General features: G+C 42.2%; 1 protein-coding gene across 1 annotated transcript in view; it reads left to right on the top strand.

Annotated features, from left to right (window-relative positions):
* Positions 1-23801, top strand: part of ELK3 (ETS transcription factor ELK3) — a 35622-nt gene that overhangs the window by 7822 nt on the left and 3999 nt on the right. The window contains exons 2-4 of the mRNA XM_063154854.1: positions 9311-9519; positions 17784-18569; positions 23487-23609. Of these exons, the coding sequence (XP_063010924.1) occupies positions 9313-9519; positions 17784-18569; positions 23487-23609 (1116 nt within the window). The 5' untranslated portion in view covers positions 9311-9312. The remainder of the gene's footprint in view (positions 1-9310; positions 9520-17783; positions 18570-23486; positions 23610-23801) is intronic.

The following is a 23801-nucleotide window of genomic DNA, read 5'->3' as shown; positions in this document are numbered from 1 at the left end:
AGACCTTGACTAGTGCTGTGACTCATTGCTCATTTTTTTTTATGGCAAAGGAACTTACATTGGCTTGTGCTCCAAAACCTACTGCAATAGAGCTAATGTTTTGGGAAGAGACTGTCTGAGTAAAATGATTCCATATTTGTAGGTTGCCATCTGCTGAATTGTTTACGCCATTTTTGGTATAATGCTATAACTGACTCCCCTTGCAACATGACAATATGCAGGTAAGCCTGAATGTTATTTAATAGTTCAATGGCTCATTTTGCTAATTCAGCAAATTTTGAAAATCCAGTTTGCATGGTAAGGCAAGTCTGACTACCAGTCTATGCTGCAATGATCTTGCTGTGCTTCAGGTTTCATGAAAATTGCCAGCCACCTTGGTTTTCCTTAACAGAACTCCAAGGGCTGTTTCCTGTCCTTTTGGCCAGTTTCCTCTCTGCTCACAGCATGAAAAAGACCTGTTTTTTTATCTCAGTTTCAGTCTAGGAAAAATCAGTGGCAAGGGGAAGATTAGTTTAAACATCTGAATATGAAATGTATTAAGGCAGCATTTGAGACAGCAGATAGTAATAGTACACAGTTTAACATATTCGAGCCACTGAATAATTACAAAGAATTTGGTCTGTTGTTGCGAAATTGAAAATTTTAATGCTTTGTTTAAAGAAGGGAGTACAGATAAAGCATTTGCATTTGGGAGTAATCATGTCTTGATATATTAAGTAAACTTTCAGAATAGCTGCTGTTCCTGGAGGTTGGAACCTCTGCCTTCTTCAGCTCTGGAAACATCAGAAATTTTATATAGGACGCTCAAGTAATCATGATCCGTGTCCTACTGATGCCGACAAAAATATAAGAGGAAATCATATGGGAAAAATAAACATATAGGATTGGTTTTGAAAGCAGGAGTCCCTCAGATTGCAGTGTAGCATGCTGCCAGCGTGCCACAGATGTGCACCACATGAGCAGACAGAAAGCAGTGTGAGGAGTCTGCACTCATTTTGTGGCTGTCCCAAGGTGAAGGGTTGGAGCCATTACAGATTTATGTAGTTTTGTTTATGGCTAGCTTTAGAAATAATTGAGCAGGTTATTTTTTAAGCCTTCACGGGGAAGCAACTAGCCATGTTCCCTCCTGCTAAGGGCTTTTACTCCAGTGGGATTAAAACTGTTTCTTGAACTGCATCCTTACAGAAAATGTGCAAACACTGGTGTTGTAGAGGCGGTGTCATCACACCTCTGCTTGGCAGGCAACCAGTCCTTTGTTTTATTAGGTTGGAGAGTGCAGAACTTTCTTCCTTTGGACATCTGCCTCCGCTTTTCTTTGACTTAGGTAAAAAAATTAAAAACTGCAAACACTGTATTACCAAATGTACCTACTTGAAGCATTACTGGACATATGTGTGAGTGCTTTCCTCTCTGTGGTGGAACTTGATGTTATCCCTTAATGTTTTGCGAGATTTTGCTGCTGTCTCTTTTGTGTTGCTTTTAACCACAGGAGTCTGTTTATTTTTTTTAAACGTGCTGGGCCATAACAGTGGGTATTCTTGCTTGAGAAGGAGACCTTGTAAATTTTTACTGTAAATAATCTTTGTAATTACAATTTAAAGTAAAAAGATGACTGTTACGCTGGAGTAGCAGAGTAGTCATACCTTGTATGACTCTGTTGAGTAGATCGTCCTGCAAAACCCTCTGTGTTTTTTTGGCACATCCTTAAACCAGTCTGTGTTTGTGTGGCAATATTACTGTAGTTTTGCAGTAAATTGGAACGTGTGCGCTGGGGCACCCCTGTGGCTTTCTCTAATGTTTCCACTGGGTGGTGCTGCAGGAATTCCTTTTTTTTTTTTTTTTTTTTTTTTTTCGCTTGAATCTGCATTTCCCAGAAAGACGCCTCTAAAATATAATAGGAGGAAGTCCTGATTTAGAAAGTTTTTGCAGTTTCAACACAATGGAAGGACTTGGAGGATGCTCTGACAGGAAATGTCCTGGTTGCTGGATGTGGAAAAATTACCAGCATTCTGTATCATACACACAGTTGGTTCCCTAAAGTGTCCTGGGTATGGATTGCACCACTAGTTTGATTTATTACCTTTCATAGAGAAAGTTCTGCCTCAAATTAAACCAGGTATATTTACACACTTAGTTCAGAGCTTATTTTTTCAAGCCAAATTAAATTACTAGTAAAATCTCCTTTGATGAATATATGAAAGCTTTCTGAGTAAACAAATGGATATTTGTTTTTTCTCTTTTCTGGCAGAATCACTAACTCCTCACCAACCACATCCTATTTATCACCCTTGAAGCATCTCTGTTGAGAAATAAAGTGTTAGGATTGACTCAGCTTTTTCTTTCAAATAGTTCTGAGCAAACATTTGGGCAGATTTGGCAATTGTCTTTAACCTCTCATGATATAGTCATTGTTACAGATGAATTTTCAGTGAAAAATGTTATGACTGACTCATTTTTAAATTATTTTAAGAAAGTTCCTTTTGTTGACCGACACTCTTGCTTCTGTAGTTAGAAGAAAAACGTGTACTTCAATTTTTGATAAATAAAAAAAAGAAAAATAGAAAAAATGAAAAATAGAAAAAATGTTCTAGAGGATTTATAAGCTCTTAAACTTTTCATATTGACATTCACTTTAGAACTGTGTTTAGGATATATATAGACACTACCTTGTTCTGTATTTTTGTCTGTCTGTACTCTTTGATGTTTTATATAGCACGGAATTTATATATGGAATTCTTTTGCCAATTTCCAGCAAAAGTTGTTTTTTAAATTAATTTGTAACTGTTTATTTTCTAAGTATTAATGGACTTTAAAATTAATTTAGTTAAGTAAAAAAATCTCCATTTCTATTGTTGAGAAATGGTGGTTAAAAAATAATGGCAAAACAGTCACATTCTTGCACATGGTATTGCAGCAGTCCTCTCAAGGGTTAAAATGAACCTGAGACACTTAGAAAAATAAAACCAGAGCTGCTATTACAAACTGGGACAGATGTAGGAGGCCAGGTTTCCTGTGGCCCATTTTCCAGTTTCCTGGCTGCAACCTGCAGAAATAAAGGAAGCCAAATGCTAACGTGAATGAGAAACTAACAATGCCCCACGTCACGCTGCTCGGAGAAACGTGCTGGGCAGAATTGGGATACAAAACCAGAAAATGGACGCACAAAAAATGTACACACGTTTTCCAGAGTAGCTGAAATGGTAAAAAAAGGCATCTGTTACTGAGAAATGCTGTGTGCTTGCAAAAGCACCCACGTGCCTGTAAGGGAAATGTAAGTGGAGGTGTGTGCCTGCTGTGATGGGGCATACAAAAAGGAGCTGGATCTTTTGCAGCTGCTTTGGCTACAGAAGGAATCAGCAGTTTCTTCATATGCTAAGGGAAATTAATTTCCCTGCCCTGACTCAGCCTCTTAATCCTTTTCACGTACATGTCTGATCACCATCTCTCTGTGACTACCTACATGGCGTAATGCTGGCTAACAGCTTTTACGTCTTCCCGATTTAATTGGTCACCAGCAGGTTATTTTCAGCCTCTGGGCACCCCAGCCAGGCTGTCCCACTCAGCTGTCCCTCCTCTGCCCCAAATCCCCCGACCTGGTTTATAGCTCAGGCTCCCAGATGTTCCTTTGCAGACCCTCTAAAGCAAAAGGGACTGGTTTTGATCCTAATGCCTGGAGGGATTCCTAGTTTTAGCCTTCAAAACTTGTTCAATCAATGCTGATTGTCCAGGATCAGCAGAAAAGGCTGTAGGGGAGCTAACATGGAGAAAAAAATCCAAGTAGGAAACCTGGACTACTTGGGAGAGCAGAGCTGTGTTACAGCTGTAACATAGTTGTGTGAAAGCTAAGGACCTCTGCAGAAGTCCTGAATTTCTACAGAGCTGCTTTCCAGCTTTTTGCCTTTTACATGTGGCTTTTCCTATGCAAGAGTCCTACAAAACTTGATGCTTCGAGCACTATCCTGCTTATCTCAGTTTGTCTTTGAGCCTCCTGGTTTTCCACCACTTTGACCTAAAGATGCCTTGCTTATTTGCCCAGCACATTAATAAATGTATTTTTGGATCTTAATGCTACCTTACTGACTGACATTTTATCACATGAAATTTCATATGTATTGTCTTGGTAAAAAATGAAAAAGCTTATGCAGCTCATCAGCACATATATGATCACATCTTAACTATTTCTAATGCAACTTGTATAATGTTTTCATAGTGTTTTTTTTTCATGCTGGTTGGAGCCAGTCTTCATATACTAAAGGGGGAGAGAGTATTTGGCATGTAGGCCCCTTGCCTAAGTGAGGAATTTGGGTGGACCCTTTACAGGAATATCATCTCTCAGACAGGACACTTTGCTCTATGGATGTCTCTGTCCATTTCCATTATCCTCTTCAGGGAGAGCTTATGGTGTTGACTCCACTGCTGCTCCAAGTTTGGGCATTTCTGTTAGTCCCTCGGTTTGGTTGAAACAGGAGCAGAATTATCAGCACAGACACTCTGATTTGCTGCCTTCTGGCATCAGACCTAAACTTAAAGTTTGGTGTGTGGAGGGCATGGTGTATCACACTGATCATGCAGTTGCTAGGGTTTGTGTGGGGGGAAGCACGTTGCAAGGAATGTAAATTGCTAATGCAGATGGTGTCAGTGTGGTTCCCTGTCACAGCTGCCAGAGAAATGGATTTTCAGAAAACTCAGTCCTGAAATACCATTTTGCTGTCTAACACAGCATTTCCAAGTATAATTTCTTCTAACTATGCCCGTGATTATTTGCATGAGCAGTAGTGGAAGTGATCACAAAATAAAATTACTAGGCTATCTGGGTCACGTCAAACTAGCAAATTTTGTTTCATGGCTTAGAAAGCATCTTTGACTGTCAAATGCATTGTATAAATATTTAAAAAATGGTAAGATGGCAAAATCAGATATGTCAGAGTTAATGGATTAAAAAATTGACTCTTTTGTCTGTATGAATTTTGATTAGGCTTTCCATGACACAGGGTATATGTTTCTAACATAAGTTGTGTTTCTCATTCTGTACCATTGATACATGTGACTATCTAAATAAGAGTTTTTTAAAAACTATTTTTTCTGCTAATCCATGTAATTCAGTATGTGGTTCCATGTATTATTTATTGCTCTGCATTCAAATCTTGTACTGAGCACAGAAGTAAGAGGAATATTTATTATTACTATTTAATGTTAGTAAAGAGTTGAATGAAATGTGGTCACTGTAAGAAGTGGCCACATCCTAACAACCCTTTCTGTCAAAGTAAGGCAAGACACTGAATTCCCTTTGAGTCAGTAAAAATTCAAAAGAGTTGGAAAATACATAAATGAAATATAATGTTTTCTGAAGATCTCCAACTCCTCACAGTCATAATTTATTATGACTTTTAATACAGGTACCAGATTTTTGGTTGAATTACATATCTTCTAATAAATCCAATACATCTGTTTTGTGATTCTCTTGCTTGACCACTCAAATGGGGCACAGGTGTGTGGCCCTGTGTGGCCATTCTGTCCTCCCAAGGGGACAGTTAGTGCCTTGTGGAATTCAAAACAGTTCCCATTGAGAAAGGCAGGTTAATAAATCTGTTGGCCTGATTGGAAATAAAATATTTTGCATCAGTTATAAAATCCTGTCACTGCAGAATCTTAGATTCTTCTGTTGTGGGCAGCATGGGAATTTGCCATGGGCAGAATGGGAGCTGCAGACAAAGTTTATTAGAGAAGCCTTCCCTCTGAGTCATGGGGTGCAGAGGGGACCCCTTTGCTTTCCAAACTCCTTCTCAGAGAGGAGTCCAGGCAGAGGATCCTCCTACAACTATTCCTCTGCATATCACATTTTACAGAATGGAAATGAGATTAGCACCAGTTTACCAAATTCAAGAAATCTGAGATTTTACTTCACCATATATACTTAGAGCAAGGCTTCTGTTATAGGTAGTTACAGCTGTGAATAGTCAGTGTGACTCAGACCTTCACGCCTCAAGTTGGGTGGTTAGATGAGTAGGACCATACAATTAATGATCAGCTGAAAATGTAATTAGCATGATTTGCCACTTGTAGGAATCATACATACAGTTGCTGTACAAGCAATATGGGAAGCTTTATACAGGAACTCAGTGGCAGATGGAGGGATGAAGCACAATGCAGCATTGAGCTGTTTTAATCTCATTTCTGTAGGGGCAGACTTGGGTCATACCAGTAGAAGATTTATGCATGTACCAACTGAGCACGTTGATGCTGAAGTCTGAGGTACACAGGTCCTTTATAAAGCCTCTTCAGAGCCACAGGCTTGGGAGAGCTTGTGGTCAGGCAAGATAGGGTTGTGAGGAGCTGCCTGAATCTAATCCCACCACAGCCATCTGCCCTGGCACCAGCACCTGGAGTGACCCCCAGAGATTATCCAGGGATCTCAGCTGGAATAACTGAGCCACTTCCAAAAAGGTGGCAGTAACCTTTTATGAGATAACCTGATGGGAATCACCCCTCCTTGCTCACCAGGACCTATGGTTTGTGGAGTGAATGTTCCTGTGGGATTCTCTCACCCAGGCTTGTGCTGTTCATGCACTTCACATCATGCCTGTGGCTGAGTCACCTTGAGTGCCACACTCAGTAGATAAAATGGAATCCAAAACTGTTTACATTTTACAGATGATAAGCATCAGAAAACAGGTTCATCATGGAAAGCGTAGTTAGTACAAAGTTAGCTGCAGTTACCTTGTTACCTTGTGAGCTTTCATGGGCAGAGGTGAATGGGGATGGAGCAGGCTGCAGCAAAATGTTCTTCACTGGGCGTCCAGTTCCACCTAACCTCTCTTCCGAGCCATGAGTGCTGAACTTGTACTTTAAGATCTGGGTGAGAGAATTGTGTCTCTGAGGTATTACACTGTCTTGGGTGATGGTATGGTGGTGAAATTTGTATTGGTTCTTCCATAATTCTCAACCCTCTTTAGTTTCCTCAGCTGAAGTTCTGCTGACAGGTCTTTGTAGCATAGGACACATTTTAGTACAATTTTGAAGAAAGATATTTATATGGCACTTAAAATTTTCCAGAGCAACAGAAGTTCTGTTTGTGATTTCTTGTTAGGAGGAATTTTATTATGCAAGTTAAAATTATGCAGGGTATGGCTGCAAAATATGTGATGTACAGAAAATAGAATTATTTAGGAGGAATATGATTGTATATAAATACACGTTTTTAGCAAAGTCAATTGCAAAACTTGCAAGTATTAGAAAGTATATACATATATGATGTGTATCTGTATATTTATGATGCCAGATTAATAGGGACAATTTATTATCGATGAAGTTATAGATAAATAATCTGTTAAAGATGCTAATGTCTGCAAAGAGGGTGTAGTTTAAAGAAACTTTTAAAGGCTGTAAAGCGAGTAACTGTCAGGTATATTTAATCCTAGCTATGAATTTTGTTTTGGTGCCTTATTTTATGTGGAAAAGGATTTGTATAAAATTGCAATGAAGCAAATGCAAACGTTTGAAAGTGCCAGAGCTTCCATATAGGCTGTTCTGTTTCCAGGATCCCTGACAGTCCTAAGAGCCTCAAGTGACCTTTGAAAGGGCTGCGTTGTTATGGTGTCACTCAGCTGGGCATCAGTGGTTTTGTCTTTGTCATTCAGACGGGACTCTCAGTTAATTAGAGAAAGGAGGATTTTGAAGAGATAATAAAATCATCATCAATTCTGCCAACCCTTGTTTGGCTAGCTTACTTAAAAATTATTTGGACCAAAACATAGCTCCAAATCCTGTTTTTCCACAAAACTATTGACGACGTTCTCTAGTATCATTAACTTGCTTTACACTGGTAAAGTAGCTCACGCAATTTGTTTTTCTTTTTACTCATGAGCCTTAAGCACGGTGATGTCCTTCCTGCTGGGCAGACCTGAGGAGGCAGCTGTTCCCGTGCTCTCCTGTTCCCTGCCGGGGATAGCTGGAAGTCTTGTGCCCTCTTGTGGTACGCGCATCCAGGGAAGCGGCAGGCAGCCAGCCTGGCATCCTGTCCGCGGCATCTGCTAGGGCACAAACAACACTGCATGGGGAAACAAAATGAACCAGGGCGCTACAAATCCTGAGCTTGTCTAGATAAAGACAAAAGTACACATTGTTTCACGCACAGAAGTAAATCGGGTAATAATTAGCCCCATCAGCGCCATAGTCAATCAATCAATACCAGCAATAAATCTCTGTGACATAACATGTCCAAGTTAAGAATCAGAAGATGCCAAAAATTTTTATTTGATTCAGTGTTAACATGCTAAAGCTGAGAATGTTTTTGAAAGTGGGTGAAAATCTCATTTAATATTTCTGTGGTTTAAAAGGTCAGATTTAGCTGCATCTTCATTAAAATGATAAGTTGTTAGCAGCGATAATGCTCCCAGTTTTTTAGTTGTATATATACCTGTGCTGAGTTGGAATGTAGCCAGCCTTCAGTTTATCCTTTTAGTGCAGTGCCTGAACAACAGGTTTGTTCTAGGGAGGGCTCAGTAGCAGAGGAAAAAGATATTCAAACAACCTTTAGCAGAGAAAAAAATTCAACCAACCTCAGATGTTAGACTCAGGCACTGTTAAAAATGTTCCTCATTCTCAGTAGTACCTATGATAATGAAAGAAAAGATCCCCATTAAAGAGAGGTTCTGGATAAACATCACTTACTTTACTGTACTTAAGTGTACTGAACTTCCAGCTTTTCTAAAAAATAAAGAATGTCTTCTGACCTATTTGAATTGGGAAACAGAAGCATCAAGAGTAATTTGAGGCCCTGGAAAAAAACAAAATAGGCAAAGGCAGTCTGCTGGTGTGAGGGGGAAGAGATGTAGCTTCTGGTCCTGTAATCAAAGGCAATTGCTCTAGTCTTCCCTTGTCCTCCCCTTTTTCACAGTGATGTATCTGAAGTCCAGTAAACTCCTCCTGACTGTAAACAGCAGGTTTTTAATATCATTTCAGTGGATAGTCATGTTAAGTCCTTTTCTCCCTGCCTTATGTGTTCCTTTGAAGAGCAATTGCTTACAACGAATGGAAGATGCCAACTGGCGGTGACCTTGTATAATGTGAACTTTGTGGGCAGTGCTTTTCTAAATACTTCCTCTATTTTATGTGATCCTTCAGAGAACAGCAGTGGGGAAAATACTGGAAAAGCAGTGGAAGGCCTGTAGGTCTTGTGGATGTTTGGTTGTGAATGATGTGGTAGCTTCCTTTTCTCAGTTATGTAGGATGACTCCTGCATAAAGCTTATTACTGAAATGAGTGTTCGGTGGAACACTTGCTCACTGTTGCTCTCCTTTGTCCCTTCTAGGTATGGAGAGTGCAATCACACTGTGGCAGTTCCTTTTGCAGTTGCTGCTAGACCAGAAACACGAGCACCTCATTTGCTGGACATCTAATGATGGCGAATTCAAGCTTCTCAAGGCAGAAGAAGTGGCTAAGCTGTGGGGACTCAGAAAAAACAAAACTAATATGAATTATGACAAGCTGAGCCGGGCGCTCAGATACTATTATGACAAGGTAAATTTTGTTATTCTCATGTACACTAAAAAAATAGAAATGCTACCAGTTAATATTTCTCCTCTCCGTGTAAGCTATTCAGAACTTCCTCTAACTAGTCAAGATCCTAGAAGGAAAAGATTGTAGAATACAAATATACAGATATTGTAGAACACGAATCTTGCATATTCACATTTCTCAATTTTAGACTCCAGTAAATTAAAGGAATTTCCAAACTGTTTCTGCACCCTTTTTTTGATGAATATTATATTGTTTTTACTAATCGATATTAAATCTTTTCAGGATTAGTTCTCCTTAAATGGATATTTTCCAATAAGATATAAAAATTCCAAGTTATTAGGTTTTACTATGTCCTATATTCTTGAAGATTAAATATTAATAAAAAATACTCTTATAGATTTTGTATATTATAAAGGAGAACTTCATAGCTGTGCTTGTTGGCCTGTTTTCATCTTGATTTTCTGAAAAAGGCGTGAGATGAAATTATACAGTGAGTAATGCTGGTATTCAGCAGAATTAGGGCATGTTTGCTGCCTGCACAAGGCAGAGGAAAGTAGATACTGTTTCTGGACTGACCTTAGAGTGCTGTTGTCATGTATTATTTGTAGTGCACTAATTCTTGCAGGGCACAGTGCTATGCAGTCAATCTAACACAGTGATCAAAAAACATGTTGACTGCAAATTAACAATGAACAATTGGATGAACAGACTTTCCATGACCCACAGGGGCTCCTTCTCCTGGAAAAAAAAATTAGTTTTAGATTTAGGGATGTTAGTGTTTTGTCCACTAGAAGTCAGATTTTCCCACTTAATACATTTCAAAGGTGGCCTGACAGAGAAGGCATGAAAGGATTTGGTGAGGACAGTACAGTGGCTGTTCTGGGCAGTTGGTGTGATGCATCCCCTTCACTAAGTGCTGAAAAGGCTTCTGCTCAGCATGGGGAAGTTTGTTTCATTATATGACTCCAGCCCCTCTGGTTATAAACTTGACTGGGATCAATGGAGACACAGTGCCTGCTGGTGCATGAAGAGCAGAGCCAGGCAGAGCCCAAATATGCTGTTAATGACTGAACAGACATTGCCTAAAAACAAGGAACAAGATATTTGTAGCACTTGTGCTTTGAGATCTCTCTGTTCTCTTTGAAGTAATGGAATATAATGGCTCCTTACCTGAGACTCTCTTGTTGCTTTTGCTTTTTTTATCCCTTAACCTTTTTTTTTAACCCCTGTTCTGTTTTCAGTTCCCTGCCCCCAGCACGCACACACCTTTGTCATCTGTTTTGTCTCTGCCAGAGTGGCTGTACAGTTTCTTCATCAGTTGCCTGGCTGAGGCAACTGCTTGCTGTTTGTAGAGATGGTCTTCTGTCTGACAGTTTTATCTAAGTGGCACAAGGATTTTGGCCATTTTTTCAGGCATTCTGCGGTCCAGTGGAGGTCATAGCTCCTAGATGGAAAGAAGGATAAATTATTTCTTCCCCATGTACTGCAATCAGGGTTTGAACCCCAATCCAAACCTATGGCTATTTCTATTTAAATGGAAAGAGTAACTCCTTTGGAATGAAACAGTGGGAGCTTCTCACTCTGTGGGTATAGTGTTTGGTGACGTGTAGGTTCCCAGACAGTGGAGAAAGGTGGATTATTGGGAGAGTGCAGAGGGACAGAGAACCTGGCTGCAGGTTTTGAAGTGTGAGAGAGAATGGTGTAAGATAGCAGATGGTGAATCCTTGTGGAGTGGCAGGGAATTGCTCAGCAGTGGGTTCAGTCCTGAACGCTTCCTCTGCCTTCAGTTCAGTCTATACTGCACAGCACAGGAGGGAAGAAGTCAAGAAAAGGAGGAAAGGCTCCTTGACATTCTTCCTTCCCCCCTGCAGAACAAAAGGGGAAGGACTGGGGAGGTGGAAGAGCCCCTCTCAGACCGTAATGCTCTTATGCTTGAGATCATTCATTAATTTGTGAGATAAACCTAAAAGCAGTCTAGACTTTGAGGTAGCCTTAAGGAGCCTTCTGAAATCCTTGTCCCCTCCCTGCTGGTGTGCAATGATGGATGTGTTGGCAGCTGGGGGTGCTGGGACAAATGGGATGCACACTGAACAAATGTGACAAACACTGAGCTGCAGATGGGGGAGTGGCAGCAGGAAAGATGAGGCAGAACTCTGGACAGGACTTCATTTGCACTATGGAATTATTGACAGGAATTTCTCTTTCTATAACCTAAGTGATCTGGCAGCATGTGAGTTTGAGACAAAAGTCAGTGATTTTTTAGAAAATATGGTAGCACATGGGCTGGACCTTCCTTTCTTGGACTGCCCTCTGCTCCTACTGCATACAGTTGACACTGAACTAACTGATGTTTCATGGATTATCTTTGAAATTATTCACCATGGAGAAATAAAACCTGATTGCTGGATAAGTGGGGGTTTATGAGCTCTGCCTTTTGCTTGGGGGGAACACTGGCTTGTTAAAATTCATCATCTGATTCATCTGAACTTAAAAGTAAATTAATTCCAGTACTGGAGAAAAATAACACAATTAGGACAAGTTCCTTAGCCTGGCTTTGAAAGCAAGCATGACATGCTGTTGAGGCTGATGGCTAGATTTATGTTAAATTCACAGAAAAAGCACCCCGGGAAATGTAGAGTATGGCATGTCTTGATTGTAATTTGCTGCCATGATTATAGTTGCTAAATGTTTGTAGATAATCTGAAGACTCCATTTCCTGTTTCATTTGTTCCCCAAATTCTTCCCCCACCCTCTTATTTTATTTAATGCATTTCTCCTATTGTCTCAACAGAGCAGCAGCACAGATGACAGATAGCACTGAGGAAAGGCATCCTGCACTCTACCTACAGCTTGTGTCCACCGTGTCACACTTTTGCCAGTCAGAAATCCCTTGTAATGCTTTCAGGCAAGAAAATGCTTCAGCACTATTCCCACACAGAGCACTTCAGCTTGAAGTAAAATACCTATAAAAGTAGGGTTAATAAGTTTATTGTTTTCCTCAGGTTACCCAGTTATTTTGTTTTTATGGTAGCTGTAATGGCACATATCTTTTGGAAGTCACCAGGGGTTTCAAGGCTACTGAACGTCCCTATGAATATTTCACGATGACACCACAAGAGAGAAGCTAGTGATTTTTCCCATGAGGTTTTTTTTCTGAGAGAAGGAGGGTGAATCCAGGAAATTACGTGCTGATACTGACATTAATAAGATGTAGAGGTTGTGGAATGTGGAAATCAAGTCCTCAGAAGTTAGGAAATAAAAGAATCACAGTTCCCTGGATAACCCTGATGTTTGCATGAGTTATGCTGCATCTTTAATTACCCAGTCACATACTGTTGTGATGAACAGCTATTCAATATTTTTGCATGTTCTCTGAACAGCATGTAGCCCAAGGCTTTACTCAGTGAGTACTATTCAGTCTGGTATTCAGTCAGTTTTAGTTTCAGTTATTGTGTGCCCACTTGTTTAGATGGCTTGGCAGCATGATTTATAGCATTAAAATAACACGGGCTGCTTTGTGCTCATTGTAGTGCAGGGCTTCTCAGGTGCTCTCAGGATTCAGAGGTGCCAGTGCATTCACTCCCCTCCCATAACAGGTCAAGCCCCGTAACCTGGTTACTAGTTTGTATTTTTAATATCCAAGTGTGGGTGGAAGCATGAAAGAATTGTTTTGGGTTCAGGTCCCTTGCTTGGGTGCTTTCTGAACTTCAGGATATAAATGAGGATATACTTCAGGATAATGAAAAATGTTATTTTACTTTCGGGAAGGTCTTCTCTAAGACATCTCAGGGGAAATAGAATCCTCCAATGAAACAATAGCAGTGTGATTGTGCTGGAGTACCAGCTATACATTATGTAGTGGTGCAGGTCAGAGGTGTTACAAGGAAATACTTTAAGGAACAAATTACCTTTATAGAAAACTGGAAGGAACTTCATCCAAGAGTGATTTATGGAAGACAAGAAAGTGCTTGGCTGAAGTGGCATAAATGATTATATAGTGCTATCCATATGGAAAGGTGGGAGTAAAGGATTTGACACTCAGTGAGAGGTGATGGGTAGAGGAGAAAGCCCAAGAACACCTGCCTCAAAAAGACACATAAAACAGTTCATGTTTGATGTGAGATGAAAGGGATGTCCAGTGACCTGCAGTATGGAGAGCAGAGAACCTGGTCATAGGTGCTAGCCAGAGAAATAGCCTTTATCTTCCAGCTGGAGGTGAAGGAAGAAAGACTGAAATCCAGCTAAATGAGAGCCTTGATCTTCCAAAGGTCAGTACAGGTGTACAGGGTAGTAGCACCTGTGCCTGCATCAAAAATGTTACAAAATCTGGCTTCTGCACACACAGTATACAAAGCATTACTGCATAACCTGTGATGCTAGCAGAATCTGCCTGCCTGCACATGCTGATGTGGACACACTCCCATTTTCCAGAGCAGACCATCCTGCTCAGGTACCTCCTGCCAGCATGTGTACTTCAGACACTGGAGTGTGAGCAGCCCCCTGTCTGGGTAGGGGTCCCAGTAGCTGGAAGCAGCCTGGATAGAGTTCTGGGAGGGATTCATAACCTGTGCTCCTACACGTGTTGCACCCCTCAGTATTCTTAGAGCCAGGGAACTTGCAACACATCCAAGTGGGATGTAGGAGCAGCCACTACAGCGCTGGTCTTTCTTCTTTTCTGACCAGGGATGTTTAGTGCCTACAGACAAGTCCATTTTCCTGTCATAAATTGTGAGATCTTGGTCATCCTGATTATAAGGTCACTTCCTGGAAAGAGGGAAAAATGGTCTTCCTGCTCCTGAGATAGTCTGAAATTTGACTAGGAAGTGAATCCCATGTCCCAGATCAATCTCCCAAGTGGTTCCTGCAGCCAGCAACCTTGCCAGCTAACAGGTTTGGGCCAAGCTACTAAAATGCTTCAGTCACCCTGGTAGTATAGTTACACATTTGCTCTAAATGGCTCAAACACGGAGCAGGAGTCAGAGCTGATAAAAATAAAACACAAACACATGATGGATTCAGTGGTGCATAGTTGACACAACCCCTCCCAGGACAGTCTTGTTGAAGTTGCAGGGAGAACCATCTCAGCAGCTGCTCTGTGGAGGACAGGGCAGAGGAGGGCCATCCCTGCAGCAGATTCAGAGCTCTCCGGTGAGGCTGCTTTTGGAAGGGCTCATAAAGCAAGTTCCTGAAGTGCTGGGCTGTGAATGAGCTCCCTAGCAGGGCTGATGTGTTGGAGCAGGCAGCAGGCACTGCAGCTTCCCAGGCACCTCTCCACAGGGCTGGGCACATTTGCTGTAGTCACTGGTTTGTACTCTGGGGGCAGAGGAGGGGAAGTGTAAAGTGTTCAAGACGCCAACAGAAGAGGGGCATTCCTTACTCCCTGCCCTCTCTCTGAGTGTCAGAGTGCTGTCTATTGATAAGATTTTTTTTTTTTTAAGCTGTTGGGCTGGAGCCTCTGCTCTTGTCCCGGTTGCTCATTTCCTCTCTGCAGCAGCTGCATGGGCCCAGCAGCCGTACCCTGGCTCCCTGCAGGCCTGGCCAGCAGCCACTAGCACTCATTGCAAGCCTGTTCATGAGGGAATTTACATAGAAAATTCAAAGAACAACAACAAAAGAGGGCTAAATGTTCACATACACTTACTGTCCTGCTACCAAGCAAGTGGTCTAGTCTTCTGCAGATGCAAGAAGGCACAATTCTTTGTCCTTTCAAACTGCTTGTTGTGGTGCCTGTCACTGTCTTCTGTGGTTTGAACTGTCATAGCTCAGAATGACTCTGACAGATCACTGAGGTGATGGCAAAAATATGCTGCTTTTTACCTTCAATTATTTGTCAAAAGAATATGGAAAAGTCAGTGCCTTTCTAAGGCACTTCATTAATTTGTGTCCTTATTTTCTCTTGCATGCTGGTGGAGATTTCCTCAGGCTACACATTTAAGAGAAGCCTGCAAAGTGCTTGAGGGATCTGCACTTGAATCTTTTCATCTCCAGCCATCGTTAAGTGGGCCTTTGCTGCAGGCTGACAGAGTTGGAGGAGCAGCACTGCAATGTTCTTAAAATATAACTGTATTTAATAATAACAAAGGAAGTATAAACTCACCAGTCCATTCAGTTGCTTTTTATAGCAATGTTCCCCTGTTTCAAGTCTGCATCAGTGTAAAAGTGCAATCCTTAAATACATTTAATCTTGTTCTGCTGGGAGTCACATTTTCCAAGGAGAATCTCAGTTGCTAGTGCTTGATTCAAAGTTGCCAGGAGCAGAGGGGAGGCATTATTTTACATTAAAATATAAATATTAAAAAATATATATATAAAAGAAAGAAAACAAAAATCCAGTTGGGATGGGGTTTTTTTTTCATATGTGAGTAGATTGGAGATTTTGCTCTTTGGAAAGAGAATGCAATATTGAGAGTGCAGAAAAATGCAATCATCCAATGTTGCACCTAATTAGCAATGAAAAAAAAAGTCTAGGCCAAACTCAAAGCCATGGGAATTAAAGCTCATGCAGTCTGAGATTCTGTGGGCTACTTGTTTGTCCTGAACCTCTGGAGGGCAAAAAAAGACACTGCAGCATCTGCCAGGTGAGTAGATTCAGCATGGAAGAAGGCAGTCTGTGCCTTTAGTCCGAACTTGTTGAATTTAATTCTTCTCTTTGCTACAGATCCCTGTTATCACCTTGGGAAACAACATTCTCTATTTGTGCCACAGCCCCTGACCTGTGATGCAAAGCTGCATCCCCGGGCTCTTTTGTATTCATTCTTTTGTAGGGTTAGTTTTGTATTCAAGAAGGGGCCTGAATGAAATGCCAGGACATTCAGACAGATGAATTACAGAGTGAAGTAGCTCAGCTGAAGGACAGCAAAGGTTCTGACACTCAAGTGCAGATTCTTCTTTCACAAAATGCTCCTTTGCTTTTTTGACTGAGCAAGGTGTAGTGCAGGCAGTACAAGCACCCAGAACTACTTGTTGTCTATATATAGAGAAAGATGATGTCTCTTTTCCTTTTCCTTAATTTTCTGTTTCATTTTCAGACAGCTTAACAAATGTTTCCACTATTGGTGTCAGAAGCTGTGGTAGAATGAAAAACCAATTAGATTTTTAGGAAATTTGTAAATATTTACATTCCCATATGTACAGCAGAGCAGATGTCTGCAGAATACCAGCTGGAGGTGCAGCAGATGTGCTGGACTAAAGGGAAGCCTCTTGGAAAGGGTTTTTCAGAGGCAACTTAACAAACTCTCCACCAGGGGTTTCAAGAAGAGAGAAATTAGCACGGAAATCTCAGGACACATTTCTTGTTTTGTTCTGCAGCACTTGGCTTAGGGTGGTAAATGTTCCAGCCCCTAAGCCAGGCCTGTGCCATAAAGTGCCTTTGTGGAGGAGCACACATACCCTTGGGAAGTGTGTCAGAGCAGGCAGCCAACCTGGGTTTGCAGGAGGAGCACTAGGACTAGCAACAGGATGCCGATAAAAAGTCTCAAAAGAATCAGTTCTTTACATAAAGGGAACACTTCAAGAAAAAAATAAATGGTTCTACAAACATTTGAGAGGTCTGGGACTTTTTCAATAATTAATTTCCATAGTCAGTTTAGACTGATGAAAACCTTCTGCCTGCACCAGTGAGCATCCTGACCCTAATGCAGGTCTGGAGATGGTGTAGGGGATATTGCAGGACACAAGTACTTTTCCAGCCTATGCAAGGGGTTGCATTTTCACAGACACAAGTTCACGATCATTGGCAGAAAGACAGTCACTGTAAGTTTAGCTCAATCCTTTCCTTATGTGGTAAGGAACAGAGGGTAAATAACTGGGGCCAGGAGGCTGAGGTGGTTTTGTCCCTTGCAGACATTCTGAGAGTACTTCATCCTCAGGTGTTGGTGTCAGTTTTAGGTGGCATGAATGAAGGAGTTAGCATTTATTGTGGAACGCAAGTGATGGCATGGCTCGAATCCACAAGGCAGCAGAATTGCTTTTACTGGAAAGAAAATATTCCCAAGCTGCTTCAGAGGAAGCAGAAGTGAAACAGGCCACCAGTAGGTCTTTGTCACCAAGTGATGGTGGTTTTGTTGGAAACCATGAGGAGCCAGGAGTGAACTCCCTGGCTGAGAAGAGAGAGGTATTAGAATAAGCCAAGGGTGATCAGCATTTGGAGCCCCACAAAATGACCTGCATAGCTTTATGAGGGGGCAGTGCCCCCTGCCCTTGTGTGCGCAGTACTGGGTGCCTCTGAAGCACTGATCTTTCTAGCACCTTCTTTGTATTTGCAGAACATCATCAAGAAAGTGATCGGACAAAAGTTTGTATACAAGTTTGTCTCCTTTCCTGAGATTTTAAAAATGGATCCCCATGCTGTGGAAATCAGCAGAGAGAGCCTTTTGCTGCAGGACAGCGACTGTAAGATGCCTCCGGAGAGCAGGGATCAGCACAAGCACAGCTTGTCAGCACTGAAAAGCACAAGCCGTAACGAATATATCCACTCTGGCCTCTACTCCTCTTTCACTATCAACTCTCTGCAGAACCAGCCAGACCCTTACAAGACCATCAAAACAGAAAAACTGGAGAAGTCAGAAGGAAACACACCAGTGGAAGAAGTCCGAACTGTTATCAGATTTGTGACAAACAAAACAGACAAACAAGTTACGAGGCCCGTGGTGTCATTGCCTTCTACTTCTGAAACAGCAGCTGCCTCTGCTTTCCTCAACTCTTCAGCTAAAATATCTTCCTTAATGCTACCCAACAGTGCCAGCATTTCATCTCCATCATCATCCTCCTCCAGGTCACCATCTCTGTCTCCCACCTCACCCCTCCCTACAGAACACAAGAGCTTCTTCCTTGACTCCAGTTGCCACGATTCAGATTCCCTTGAGCCTCTGAACCTCTCCTCAGGCTCCAAGGCCAAATCCCCATCTCTTCCCCCAAAGGCTAAAAAACCCAAAGGCTTGGAAATCTCTGCCCCACCTATGATTCTCTCCAGCACTGACATCGGTTCCATCGCCCTCAACAGCCCCGCGCTTCCTTCGGGATCCCTGACTCCAGCTTTCTTCACTGCACAGGTAAGACCTGCCTGTCTCCAGGCATTCCCTCCTTGTGGCCAACTGTCAGTTCTGTGGGTCTGTCATCATCTGGTGGGAGAAAACCCCAACATATGGGAAAGAGGGAAACGCAGCAGAGATCTGAACAAGGGGTGGAAAGTAGGTTTCTCCTGGGATTTGTTCGTAATTGAGTGTGGGAAATCCATCACAGTTCACAGACTGCCTGAAAGAATAAGGAAATGGGCAGCCATTAGTTAATTGTTTATCAGTTTAAACCAGCCTCCAGATCTACAAAACAAACAGGAAAAAGCCAAAAAGAAAACCACAGGGGTTTTGTAGGTCATAACTTGAGCATGTGGGATGCTTGGTTAGATTTCTCTGCTAGATGTTGCAATCCATTCAACAGAAATTAACTTTTTGTTAATTTCTGAACACAGAGCAAATTAAGTGGTTTCTAAGACAGGCTCTGAAGTCAGTTTAATGTACAGATTCACAGAGTACTTGCCAGAGCTTCCATTCAGCATAGAACTATAGAATAATCAGAAGGTTATTTTGTTCTATTTAATAACACATTTGTGGTAATGTCAACAGTGAGTTCTCATTTTCAAGCTAGTCTATGAAAAAAGCCTGGGAGTTCAGAGCAGAAGGATAAAGTCATGTAGATATGACTCAGTATGTTCATTGGTGAGTTTTGTCTTACAATACCACCTCAAAATTAGACCAAAAGTAATCCAAGAATAAAATTATCCCAATGTGGAATATCCCCCAAGATCCCCAGCCCTGAAGTAGCAGTTGATGCAAATTCTGGCATTGAATGCAGCAAAGTGGACAGTAAATAAATGAGGACCAAGGTGTGTTACAAGCCCTCACTCACTTCAGGCTGCCTAGAAGACCCATGGTATCCAGAATCCCATCCCCTCTTCTCTGTTTGAAGGTGTTGGAGGTGTTTGATGTGGGCAGCACTGTGTGCTGCACGGCACAAGGGCTGGCAGGAGGGAGTGTTGGCAAGTGCTCTCAGCCAGCACTTGCTCTCCTGAGCTTGTCAGCTGGCTGCAGAGTGAGTTTGTGCAGCTCAGGCACACCTGTAAGCCACCAAGATACAAAGCTGTGCCACCAAAAAGAGCAGCTTGTGAGCTGACACCTTCATTCTTGACATCACAAAGCCTTTAAGTGAAGTTATGTTTGGCAGGAAGAACAGAAGTGTGGCAAACCAAAACTGAGATGCATTGACAAACTTACATCCTCTAACTGTGGTATAACCACAGTATTTTTTTCACAGGGAGCAAATCTGACAATATCAGATGCCAACCAGACACAATGACAGTATGAGTTATTTCAAACCCACTTTTATCTGTTGCTGCCCCCAAACCACAGGATGAACAGAGATTTGTTTCCTGGTTTTGTAATTACTTCTTTGAATATTTAACTTTCCCATGCACCTATGAGCTGGTGTACTTACTGCCCTGAAAGATGTAGAAAGGAATTATGTTGAGGATTGTGGCACCGCTTTAGCAGGAGGGATAGCTAAGGCTGTGATGAATGTTACCCAACTTAAAGCCATCACAAATCTTTCTTGCAGGTTGTCCTATCACAGAAGAGGCATACGGCATCTGTGTAGGGTAGTTCCCAGGTCTAATTATTTGAACTTTTGGCTATACAGCAACATAGCTTTTATTCTCTCCTTTAGCCTTCTTTTTCTAGCGTGGATAAGAAGCACCCTGCATCCTAAACACTGATCCTAGTGAATATAAAATGAAAACTACATAGCAGCTGTGTTCAAATAACTGTAATATCACAACGCAGAATAGCTAAAGCCATAATTTAGACAGGAAATCTGCTGTTCATCCCATTATCCAAGGAAGAACATGCATCATATCTCAAATGTTCTCTGATTTATCAGATCCCAGTGTGAACACCTGCTGCCAGGGGCGGGTGCAGAACAGGATGTCTGCTCCAGGAGTGATGTATGTTCTGAGAAGGTCCTGCTGCCTGAGAGGATTCTCCAAATGGCTTTCCACTGTACCTGCTGGTCATGAGGAATACCCTCAGGTGGAATGCTGTGAAAGGGCACATGATACACACAATCAATATTAGAACAGAAATGTATGTGTGACAGCACTTGCCTGCTTTCTAACAGCTGCAAGCGACAAGATTGTACTTACACACATTGTCACAGAAGTCAGGAGGCATGAGCATCATTGCTTAACAGAATCCTCTCTGTGCAATGAATTATTTCTATTTAAACTGTTCCTGTGCTTAGATTACACTTATGTTTCACAAGTAGGAACTTCCCAATGGGTTCTACATCTAATACCAGATGCATGGCTGCATGTGGGCAGAAAATGAAGTGACACATCAATTTTTGCATGTAATTTAGGGATAGGCTGTCCTGTGGTGTTGTTTACACTTAGATTTCCTCTGGTGGTTTTGATACTTGGCTGAGGCAATACTGAGAACAAGCCTGGGATGCCCTGTGCTCTTTCTGCATTAAATATTAAACAGATTTGGAGGCTTCATTTGGCTGGCTCTTGGTTCTGGCAGAACTTGCAGACTTGCAGAGTGCTCTGCTTATCAAAGGATATGAGCCTTTGCTTAGCACTGTTTTAGGCATGCCAGTGTGCTTCCAGAGATGAACGGAGGGCAACTCAGTTTTTCAGGTCTCTCTGAAGAGTTGCTTTGGCTGCATCTAGGTAGGAAAAAACATCTCCAAGTCTTCCTCATTATTTTCAGAAGACCCTTCAAGAACTGCACTTTGAGTTCTGGATATCTGCAGCTTCTTAGAGAAAAAATAAAGAATGGAGGCTAACCACAGGAGTTCTTGGTACAGGTGCCACAGTACTGTGTCCTTGGTTGAATGTTGTTTGGTCTAGCTACTTATATCTTTGGTTTTAAGGTTAGTAGGCTCTTCTGTAAGTAGATCTGAGTATTTATCCTGACCTATTTCAGTGTGTTGTCAGTCTCTTAAATCTCCACCAGCAGCCGCCTGCCAGTGGAGCATCAGCTTGAAATGTGGCACAGGAGAGGGGCTCTTGCTGGTGCTGCTGATTTCCTTCCCCATGAAAGCACCATGCTCCTGGAAAGGGAGTGTTTGTAAAGAACTGTTGACAAGTGCCTGCTTGTTAAGTGTTTTTTTGTTTTTTTTTTTTTGTTTTTTTTTTGGGTTTTTTTTTTTTTTTTGGGTTTTTTTTTTTTTTTTTTGGTTGGTTGGTTGGTTTGGTTTAGTTTTTGGGGTTTTTTTTGTTTTGGTTTGGTTTTTTTTTGACAAGAGCTGTCACTTACTGAGATCAAGACTGACGTCTTCTCCATGCCAGGCGTTCACCCACTCTTTGCCCCTTTTGTTGGCATGCAGATATATCCCAACCCTGACTGGTCCTCCTGTGACCTGATGATTTACTAGCACAGGTTTATTACTCCTTGGAACAAACATGGTTTCTTCCATGGGGTTTGGTGTTTTTGATCCACCTTCAGCACAGTGAAGGTGGCAAGGTCCTTTCCCTGCACATTTCTCCACAAATCTCACTTCATCTGAGATTCCTCAGCAAAACCATTCAAGAGCAGCCAAGGTCTTTGTATTAAAGAGCCTTTCAGAATCACCAGGTTAACTAATGCCTGCTGCTCCTTGTCTTTCCCACTTCTCCTGCTGGTGCCAAAGGAACTGCCTGACCCTGTTGTGAACTGTCACAGCAGGTCTGTGTTCCGTGTGCCTGCCCTGAGCCCCAGACACCATAGCCGATGCCCTGGGCACTGCTGGGCAGGTGAATCTGGCACTCCAAATGCAGAGAGCATGGCAGTGCCTGTGTGAGCCTGGGGCTGCAGGGGCTGGCACAGAGCAGGTGTGATGGCCCTGGTGTCAGCAGCTGCTAAGGGACACCCCTGGCTGCAACTGCCCTCCATGGGAGTTTGTATTTCTGGCCTGGTGGGGAACACCAGAACACATGACCTGCTGGTTACTGCAGGGAGATGCAGGTCCTCTCTGTCTTCTGTCTTCTCTTGATGTATTTTAAACTCTGGACAAAAGGATGCCCCAGTTTAGCAGAACACTGAGACAGTTGTTTGACATAGCAAAGCACATGCTTGCTTGCTAAGTGTGCACTCAAATTCCATTAAGTGCTTTGCTAAATAGGACTGATTTTGATAATTGGCATCAAGATTACTGGTGAGATTAACTCATTATGCCAAATACTTTTTTCAAAATGTCACATGTTCTTTTTTTGGCATGATAAAAGTTAGTCTGGATACAGAATTATTCACATAATTCTTCATTTGAATGAAGATTTGCATGTGCTCTAACTCTACCTCCCCTCTAACTGTGCTTTTAAGAATGCTGAGGGCAATCCCAGCAATTCTTGTGCATTGTGGCACTGGAAGGAGGCACCTCTGAGTTGGGAAAAGCCTTGGATTCCAAGTTCTTGCCATTTTGGTTCTTTTCAAACAATCAGCTGTGCTCTCTGCTGTCCCGCTGGGTACCAGCCCATACACGTGTCTCTCCCTGCTCAGCCCATGCATTGCCAGCTTCTTGAACCTTCTTCCTTTACAGAGAGGTGCCATCAGGGGAGGAAATGTCACAGGCCAGCAGTGACCCTTTCAGCTCCACACACAACTGTAGTAATGCCTCAAAAGCTGCAGGCAGGCACTGGGACACACATGGTGTTATTCTGTATGTTACACAGTTGCATGAGTGTGGTTCAAATAAACAATAACTGTGCATCTTGTTCAGCAAACAGAAATTAAATCAATTTGCATATGTAGGAATGTGAAATGTGCAGGTATCCAGAGACAGGATGCAGGGCTGGATGGGCAGCTGCTCTGACCATGCTGTTTGTCTGAATTCGCTGGAAAATAGAGCCATTAGATGCTGTGTAAGGCTTTAGGGGTGGTGAGTGCTGCATGGAGCTGTAACTCTGAGCTGTGCATCATGGTGTGCTTTTTGTCTTGCAGACCCCCAATGGATTATTGCTGACCCCCAGCCCGCTGCTGTCCAGCATTCACTTCTGGAGCAGCCTCAGTCCTGTTGCTCCTCTGAGTCCTGCCAGGCTGCAGGGACCAAACACTCTGTTCCAGGTAGGCCTTCCCAGTGCACAGGTTTCATTGCTAAATGCATACATATGGAAAAGACATTGTGGGAACATCTCTTCACATCAGTCTGGAGCTTTTCAAACAGATCAAGAATATATAGGCCTACTTTTAAAGAGGCCTACTTACTTGTACCCTCTTCCAGTCCTTGGCAGCACAGTCAGAACCTACAGGGCAGTG

The sequence above is a fragment of the Melospiza melodia genome, chromosome 4 (genome assembly GCF_035770615.1).
Source record: "Melospiza melodia melodia isolate bMelMel2 chromosome 4, bMelMel2.pri, whole genome shotgun sequence".
In the NCBI taxonomy this organism is placed as follows: Eukaryota; Metazoa; Chordata; class Aves; order Passeriformes; family Passerellidae; genus Melospiza; species Melospiza melodia.
This window is presented reverse-complemented; position numbering and strand designations above follow the sequence as displayed.